Source organism: Ammospiza caudacuta, chromosome Z (genome assembly GCF_027887145.1).
Source record: "Ammospiza caudacuta isolate bAmmCau1 chromosome Z, bAmmCau1.pri, whole genome shotgun sequence".
NCBI classification, from domain to species: Eukaryota; Metazoa; Chordata; class Aves; order Passeriformes; family Passerellidae; genus Ammospiza; species Ammospiza caudacuta.
In genome coordinates this window covers 65,530,858-65,540,544 of record NC_080632.1, presented here as the reverse complement: position 1 = coordinate 65,540,544, position 9,687 = coordinate 65,530,858, and the positions used below count along the sequence as shown (strand labels likewise).

Below are 9,687 nucleotides of genomic sequence, written 5' to 3'. Positions count from 1 at the left end.
AAAAAATGTCTGCAATGACATTGGAAGGGTAACTTGTCTTATGTGAAGTGCTAGGCTCCCTTTTTTTCTCTGTAATGGCTGATTAATAAGAAGCTGTTAGCACTAATTCTGAAGAGCTTCAAACATTCATTAGCCATGTTTTAGTTAACTTAAGTTGTTAGATTAACAACTCTGCTGGCTTTTGGTTTGGAAAGTGGGGAACAGTTTGTAGCTCATAATGGAAATTTAAGTATTTGTTACTTTCTCCTATATAATGGCTAAGCAGTTGTGCTGGTGTTCTGGGACTGTGTTACAATTTTTCTGAAAATAGTATGGGATGCCTTGATATCAAGAGTAGCCTTTCATCTTTAAATTAAATGGTGCAGTATGACCACTTTGTGCGGAAGAAATTTGTTTTAATCTTGTGCCTTGCAGGATATTTTTACAAAATATCTACATATTTACTACATTTGATGATGTGGAGTTTTTTCAATTAAAAATTCCCCAATATTTACTGGTTTCCTTTCGTATAGCGTCTCCCTCAGAGTGTGTGCTATTCCTAAGAACATTGAACATCTGTGACTACCGTTTGTTTCCTAAAATAAGCGGGCAGCCAGCATCTTTTAGATATGTGTGAAGATGCTTGTTATCTACCCAAAAATTACTATATATGGTCTGTTATCTGCAGTTCTCCGTGTTGAAACTGAAGTGCCAGTAGTAAAGATGCTTTTGTGTGATGCAGTGATTTTCTTTCATGTATTCTAGATTCCCCTAATATCTGATGCAATTGACAATGAACTTTTTTCATTTGCTTAATCATGCACACCAAATGGAAGCCCACAGAAAAAAAAGTCTTGATCTGGCACTAGTTATAGTCATTAACACTTTGGTGCAATGGATTTAAATTAAATGTTTAGGAAGACGTGTGGTAAATGGGAGAGAGAGATGATTTTGTGGTTAGATACATTCAGGAAGAGAAGGTTTTTTTCTAAAATGCCTAAATTTAATATTTTCTCTTACTTTTTTAAGGGCTGAGGGTAGCCCAGGATGGCTGCAGCTTCATATGATCAATTGTTAAAGCAAGTTGAGGCATTAAAGATGGAGAACTCCAACCTTCGGCAAGAGCTAGAGGATAACTCAAATCACCTCACAAAATTGGAAACCGAGGCATCCACTATGAAGGTATTGCAAGCTCTATGCCTGTGTGTGGGGTTTCTGTCACTGCCCGTTGTGTCATGGACAGGGAATCACTCAGAGAGTTTTGTGTACTTTTAGATTCCTATGGAAGTCCTTTTCCAGGCTGTGGAAAGGAAAAGCTATCAAAGCTACATTTCCTTATTATTATTTTTTAATTTCAAAGTTGTTTTCTAGAAACAGCTCCCAGCATGCTCTGATAAGCACTACCATTTTAGCACAGCTGTGCTTCCCAGCAGGAAGTACAGAATGGCTGACCAAGGTTGACAAAGCAAGTATTGTTTGGCTCTTGAAAATGTGGGAAACACTGGAGGTGTTCAGTGTTTTCAGGTAATTTTAAAAATTTGGGGTTTTACTATAATTACAATATTTAATGTCTTAACAGGAGAAGTTTCTTTAACATAAACCACAAGTTCTCCAATCTTTCCCAAAGCCTAAATTAATACTTTAAAAATTCACCCAGATGAGTTCCTGCTGGTGTTTTTTGGCTGAGTGTAGGCCTTCAAAGCCACCCATCCAAAAGCAAACACTACGCTCAAGTGGAATTTAGATGGATTTCAGTCAGTAGGAAGATACACTGTCAGCTGCATCTATGTGATCCATGATAGTGAACAAGGCAGAATTTTGCGAGCCTTAGAGCTGCATTAATGCAGTACTCTTCCTAAGCTGACAAATCCTGCTGCTAGGAGCAAAACCAGTCTGCTTTTGATATCTCAGGTAGAAGGGCTCAGAAATTGTTGGTATTTCTCTGTATACTCCTGTATAGGATAGGCATATTCCAAGTATTAAACTTAAATTAATTTTTTTTCTCCATTTCCTTGCATGCCGATCTTCTTATGACAGGCTTACTGTTCCTTTACAAGCAATGTTTAATTTTTAAAATATGATAATTTGATTAGTATAGCAATTAAAAATATTTGAACTCAATTTTCTTCTCCAGCATGTAGACCATAAGAAGAAAAATTCACTGTAAGAAGTAAAATTCTTCTGCTTTCTGAAACACTGTTACAACACTTGAAAAAAGCATAGATATTTCAGATACATTTAATCATTGCATTGCAGTGTAAAATGAAAACGACTTTGCTACCTAAATCAAAAGGATACTATAGTCCTTTACACCACCAAGCTTGAAATGGTTGTCATTAACAGCTGCAGAAAAAATGTTCATTTGCTGAGTTACATGTCTGAAAACTAATATTATTTTTCTTAAGATAATATTACAACAAATTTATTAGTAACTCCCTTACACTCCTTGTCATTGCAGTCTAAATTAAGGTAGGGAAGAACAGGACAGATGATCTTACTGCTAGTTTTACAAAAAAAGAGTAAAAGAGGGAAATGTCTTTTTTCCCTCTTCTTTATCCACATACAGGTGTTTTGGGTTTTGGTTGTTTCTTTGAGGTTTTTCTAGCTTTTGTGCAGATAATTAAATTTCCAGTGACCTAAAGCCAGTCCAGCTGTACAAGCTGGTCTCTGGGGCATTAATTTGGGATGTGGAATGGCTTTTTGTTCTTACATTAAATCTGGCAGACTACCAAACAGAAAGTGGCTCTATTTCACTCCTGTTCTTATGAACATATGCAGAGTAGAGATCTCATTTTTTTCTGTCCTAAAGTTCCCTTCTCGATCTAAGGATTGTAACACAAACCTCAAATATCAAACTCAGTATGTTTCTTTTCGTTTTGGGGGATGGGTGGAGAAGAGATTGTTCAGATTAATTAGATTTTTTTTTTTTTTTTAAACCATGTTCTATTAGGAAATCATGTGTTCATTCCTCCGGTATATTTGCTCCTGCACCTGAACTAAGAAGTCATGTCTTTCCCCTGTTTGTTTCAGACCCTTTTCTTTGTAAAGGGTCACAACATAGTTTTGATTTGACTAAAACTTGAAGGATGGTGTGGGAATGATCTTGGGGTCAGATTGGAGTAGGTGGGTGCAGTTTGATTGGGATAATCGCAGGATTCTCTTAAACTGAAAGATAATTTTAGTTTCTCAGGCTTTTGGAGAAAGTATGTGTTGGCTTTTTTTGCACTGAAAGAAGCTACATGGTTTGTATGGTTCCAGTGCCATAATTAGGGATAATTACAAGCAAAGTCATTAGCAGAGCAAGAGCAGTCAGGATTGAAAGCCATTTGGCTATGATATATGCAGTCAAAAAATTTCCCAAATGTCTTGGAAAAAATGGTCCTTTGGGGGCACAGAACTGTCACAGAGCCCTTGTAACCCATCCTGCCAAGTGAAATCCCAGATATTAGCAAGGGAGCAGCAGTGGGGAAGACAAGATGTGGCTCCATGGCAAACATCCCTGTTCTTGCAATGTGAATTTTGGTCTGTGGCCCAGTGCAGAGACATCTCACACTGATTCTTTGGACTCCCGCTTTGTTTGTGTCCTCATTTCTTTATATTGCTTAATCAGTTGTGAAGGGCATTTTAAAGACAATATTTAAAGAATTTTATTTTGGAAGCAACAGTGTTAAAACATTGTGTAAGTGTGCCCCATCTTTATAATCCCTTCATTTCAGAATTATAAGGTAATCGTACAGGAATTAAAAGCTTAACATGAGCTCATCTTGCACATGTATTTATTATAAACTACTACTGACCTATATAAGAACTATTTCTGAATGCTTCCTGTTTAAAGCTAAATCTCTTATTTAAAAGTAAAAACTCCATTTGCTGACCAGAAAACATGATGGGTAAACAAAGAGAAATGTGATACTGGGGGGGGTGGCAAAATGATCAGTAAAACAATCTCCACTTTGTTTTTTAATTTGTGTTGTCCTAGGGATTAACTGTTTAAACAAAAGAAATCCCTCAGAGTATTATGACTAACTTGGGAAATTCAGTTGTTTTTATTGGCTTACTGTCAGATGAAATACAGCAGTTTGGTATGATAAAAGTTTCTCTCTAAATCAACAAATACCCTGTTTGATGGTCAATTAAATAACAATGTTGGACCATAAATAAAGAAAAATGGTGTCAGTATCTAGATGTAAGAGTAACTGCATAAAACACAGACTAAGGACAGATTTTAAAAAATATTAACAGTTTTATCTGAATTCAAAACCTGTAAAATTCACGGAGAGACAAGAAGTAATCCAATGTTAGCTGTACTAGTTTGTGCATATCCCTACGTGTATCCCACATTTGCAAAAGACTTTTTGTGAGACTTCTGCCTGGTTCTTGTGGAAGACTAGTATTTTTCTCTATAAGGATGGCATTTATTTATTTATTTATTTATTTTTAATGTCATAGCTAAATAATATCAGCATTTCTCGCCATATTAAATCTGGGGTGGAGCTGGTATGTTCACCTCAACCTCCAGAAATCACTTAAGAGTGACATCATGCTTGATTTGCTCACTCAATATTTGAGTGCTTTGATTTTGTAGTAAACCAGTAATTCATGATATCATGTGTAAGAAAGCCATTTTTAGTATATGTGATGCTCCGTGAGCAAGACATTGTCTCTTTTGGTTTCATGTAGTGCACTTAAAATTTTATTCTACATACGGCTTTTCAATTTATTCAGTGTCTTGTATATTGTGTCGACATGTATCAAAAATAAAAAGACTGTTGCTAGAGGTGATTCAGATATGTTGATTTTTTTTGAGAAGTGCTCTAATCAGATAAATATACACTATAAAGAAACATGGTAGTGGTTAAACTCTTTTCAGAAAATTATGAGCTGTTCATTTGTGTGTTGTGGAGGGTGGTGTTTAGGCAGATCATTTTCTTCATATAAATATTTTAGTTTTCATTATTTTCTCTGGGGTTTTTTTTGTTTTTATTTAGTTTGTGTTTGAAGAATTAATGTTTAAAGGACAAAATCCTAGAGCGCTCATTACTATTATATCCATTGCAGATCCAGAGAGTGATTTGTTTTTCACATTGATGGTGTTTTGAGTTTCTTCTGCTAATAAGCCAACTGGGCAATAAAACTTGCGATGCTATTATGTTGAATTCAAGTATATTTTCACTAAATAAAAAAGCAAGAATGAAGATATTTTATTTTGAGGAATTTTATTTTAAATGGGTTTGTAAAATATTAAGCTATGGTAATTTTATGTGATAGTGAAAGGAATATTAAGTCTCTAGAGTACAATATCCCATATTTATTTCAGTGTTGTGGATACTTTGGGATGTTGATGAATTAATACGCAAATCCTCAGAATTAAAGGTAAAAACAATGCCAAAGAAAATGCCATGAGGCCTGGATTTCATCTTCTGTCATGATGGCTTTGAAAAAAACTGTGAAAAAGCTTATATTGTATTAAAATTAGTGTGCTTTTATGTCTAAATATGATTTAGTTGTATTTTATCTGCAACTTCAACTTTCTGTTATATTTTTTCATGTATGTTGGAAAGAATGAGTATACAAATCCTTATCAGAAATAGCAGATTGACTAGCAATTTAGCAGCTGGAGTAGTTTGTTTGACTCATTTTAAGAAGAGGGACTCTGGAAAATGTGCTGATTGCAGATTGGACCTTGTTAGCCGATGTTTTTCTATAAAAAAGGGAAGATGGATGTTCAGAATGTTCCAGAATCTTAACTGTCTTGTACTCTTTTGAGATGGTAGCTGCACTTTGTAATCTCTAAGTCATAAGTTACAAGAAAAATTTTAAAAATGCTGATCCTTTACATCAGGCATACTCGTAGCTTAATCACACCCAATTTTAGGAGTAAGATTTCAGGTACTATTTGTATCTGTTGTGCTCCTTGACTAAATTTAAGGTTTCCTTTTAAATGTCTACTGGGCCATTCTCTCTTTAGGAATGAGTAGCTGCTTTTATCAGATGTCTCCGTGATCAGGCAAGCAGGTGATCCCATTTTCTTTTAAATTGACAAACCCCACTTGGTGGCCTTAGAGTCTGTGGAGCCATCACTTCTTGATATTTAACCTTGAAAACCTGTTTTGTTCTGATCAGCTGTCTCTGATCATCAGTGCTTATTGATCCTTATCATAAAGCATCGAAGGTACTGGAGATGATATTTTAATTGGCACAGCAATTTTTGATTCAATGTGTTGTGGTAAGCTGTATGCTTGCAAACTAGAATTTGAAGCCCAGCATATTCACAGAGACCTCTAATACATGCTGCTTAACATATTGTCATGTGCTATATGCACATGCAGTTTCCATCTGTCTGTGTGTGTACTTCCTCAAGTAGGTGGGAGATGAATACATTTGAGAGATACCCAGGTTTGCAATAGCATCTCCAGAAGTCTAACAGCAGTTTTTCTTCTAAGGTACCAGAAATGACACATTTTGCTGCGAATACTTACTGTGTCCAATAACATCACTTTTCCATCTCTGTGCAAAGGGAGAGTGTTTTTAGCTGCTTCCTGCCTTTTTTTAATTTTATCTTCATTTGGTTGGCATTGCACGCAGTGAAATGTTTTGCCAAGGCATATATAGAAAAACACAACTGAAAAATTACATTAAGCTATGAAAATAAACCATTCAGATGAGAATTAAATGGTTAAATATGTTTCAATATGTTAAATATGTTAAAATAGATGTATATGTTAAAATAGATATATTTGATCTGGAATTACTGTTAGTGAGTAGGCTACATGTAGTCACTAAACTGCTGTATAACCTGAGATGCTTTATTTGAATTCTGAATGTAGTACAATACGCATTTCTTAGAATATCCTGTTGCACATAAGAATATTAGCATTATTTCCAGAACTGGATTCCAGAATCTGATTTTTGATTTGAGTTATCTGGTATGTTGTTATTTCTGCTAAGACATCAAGTCAGATATAACATGGTGGATTATAGTTGCTTTGTGGACCAAAACCAGTGTTGTGAAATCTCCACAGCAACTGGTCACAGAGAACTTGAGAGTATTCCCTAGTATGCTGAGAATATCTCAGTAGCCCTGTCTGGAATTTTAAGGTTCTTGGTTCTTTGATGATTATTCAACTTAAAGGTAGAAAATGAAGTGCAGAATAAATACTCTTTTTCTTTTTACTTTAGAAAAACACTAGTATCTTAGTGAGATTTCTGCCATTACCTGTATTTCTTTTCAACATAGTCTTAAGTCATGTGGAAAAAAGAGATAGAAGGGTTTGACTGATGATTTTCATCATGGTAAAAACGAACAAAGGAATGTGAACAGTGTCAAAAGAATCTTCTGGTGTTGAGTGAGTGAATACATGGCAAATAAAATTCCATGGCAAAAGCATAGAAGAATCATAACTTCTAGACAAGAGCCTTAACTTTATATACACCATGAGGACTGAATTAATGTGGCAACAGTGTAGAGAGAGGTATTAGAGATACTCTAAATACCTGAAAAATAAAAGGGCTTTTCCATATAGTGTCAAGTTAATGCTTAGTTTGGATCCACAAAGTTGGATCCACAAAGTTGGTCTGATATTGGGAATTACTGGGCATAAGTAGGGAAACAGAATGATTATAATTGTGCCAGGATGAATACATGCTGATCCAGAAGATGAGTATTATATTCTTTCTGATCAACCTCCTCAGGGGCAGCCTAGTAGAATATGTCATATTAGGTGCCAGAAAAATCAAGTGATCTGAAAATCTTCCTTAAGTGATATGATTGAATAAAATGGGACTTTTCAGGTGAAGACACAGGAAAAGGAGAGGGACAGAGGATGGATGTTGAGCTCTAATAAAAAATCATGTAATGAGGAAAGTTATTAGGGAATTAGTAATTTTCCTGAATACTAGATCTAAGGGCATCAAATAACATTGTGATATAGACAGTGGAAAATAAACAAAACGAAGATTGTTTTGCATCATGTGTTTGCCATGGGAGGTAGAACCCCTGGAGATGTGGTTTTCGGAAGTCTGCAAGTCAAGGCCGGAGGGAGTCTGAGCAGAGGACATTCAAGAGAAATGAACAGTAGGTTTTGTTCATGTATCTTCTCAAGGTTCCTACTGTTGGAGAGGAAGGAGGTTGGTTTGGAAAGATGTTTGGTCTCTCTCAGTGTTAAGGATGGTGTTTGCTCTTGATTCTGTTCTTGATTCTTGTCTAGAGCACAAGTGATATGAGGAGCAGCTGAGGAATCTGGGGAGGCTCAGCCTGGAGAAAATAAGGCTCATGGGGACCTTCTTACTCTATACAACTTCTGACAAGAGGTTGTTGGTGAGTTGGGGGTAGATCCCTTCTCTTAAATAACAAGGAACAGGCTAAGAGGAAATGGCCTCAAGTTGTACTGTGGATGTTTAAATTGGATGTTATGGAAAATTTCTTCACTGAAGGAGTTTTCAAGCCCAGGAACATTCTGCTGAGGGCAGTGGTGGAGTCACCATCCCTGGAGGTATTAAAAGGATGTGTAGATGTGGCACTGAGGGACATGGTTTCATGTAGGACTAACCCAGTAGTAGCTTTAATGGCTGATCTTAAAGATTTTTCCCAGCCTAAGTGATTCAGTGATTCTGTTATCATCCTGTAATGTCAGTACTATCCTGCTGTGGGGTTGCAGACATGTTACCACTTCTACTGCATCCATCAGTTGTGGTATTTATTTGTTTCCCATCATCTTAGGTCTGTCTGTGCATGCCTGGCTTACAGCTCTTGGGAGAAGAATCCTGTTTACCTGGATACCAGCTGTAGTAAAAGAAACTTCTTTTTTTCACTTCCTACTTGAAGCAGTTGAACATAAATTTTCCCTCCATAATTAGCCTATGTGTCACCAAGTGATGAGAGCCTTCTAGCACACTCTTCATTTGCTCATTGCTATGCAAGGAGTGTACCTCACAAAGTGGTGCCTGTGTTGAATCTGCCCTTGTCCTGGCATTGTTTCCTTGCAACTTCCAACCAACTCTAACGAGTCAACTTCATTTTGTCTGACTGGTTTTTCAGCACTCTGGCTGTGGCCAAAGTTGAGGGGTTTGGCATTTTTCAGCACTTTTGTACTCCTGGTTCTTAGGGGTTGTTTATATGGTAGTGCAGGCTCTGCTGTCTTAGCAGAGCTTGTTTTTCTTCTCTAAACTTACAGGTCTTTTAAAGCATGTTTTGATCTCTATCTGGCAAACAGGAGGTGCTTTGTCTTAATTTCTCTGATACTTCACTGAATTTGTTGTTCCATTCCACCAACAATGGTTGTTCCATTTTGAAGAGCATTGAGCAGGAACAAAAATTCAGCCATCAGTAAAGGGAAATGCAGAAGGATTTGGAAATTATTTGAAGGGCAGCTAAAAATGCTGTAACAAGTGAGGAGTTTGTGCTATAAGTTTCCTTCTTTTGAGAAGGAAGCTATGTGAGGGAATCAATAAATTAAAAGCATAAATTAATAAAATTCATGTGCAATTAATGTTTGTATCAGTTGCACTGAATTTGACCACCAGATCTGTTCTTTGCTTGTAGCAATAACAAACTTTGTGTTTGAGATTAGCTACAAAAAAACCCTTAGTAATTTGCCCAACTGAGTTTATTTTTAGTCACTATTTTTAGATTTAAAACCCCAGAACAAACAAAAATGCCAAAAACAAATAAACAAATGCATTTTATTTGGGTTTGCAGATTGAAATATT

General features: G+C 36.1%; 1 protein-coding gene across 2 annotated transcripts in view; it reads left to right on the top strand.

Annotated features, from left to right (window-relative positions):
• Positions 1-1,006: 1,006 nt before the first annotated feature.
• APC (APC regulator of WNT signaling pathway) overlaps positions 1,007-9,687 on the top strand; it is a 61,542-nt gene continuing 52,861 nt past the window's right edge. For both annotated transcript variants that reach the window (XM_058824221.1, XM_058824220.1), the window contains exon 1: positions 1,007-1,161. In XM_058824221.1, coding sequence (XP_058680204.1) covers positions 1,027-1,161 — 135 coding nt within the window. In that variant the 5' untranslated portion in view covers positions 1,007-1,026. The remainder of the gene's footprint in view (positions 1,162-9,687) is intronic.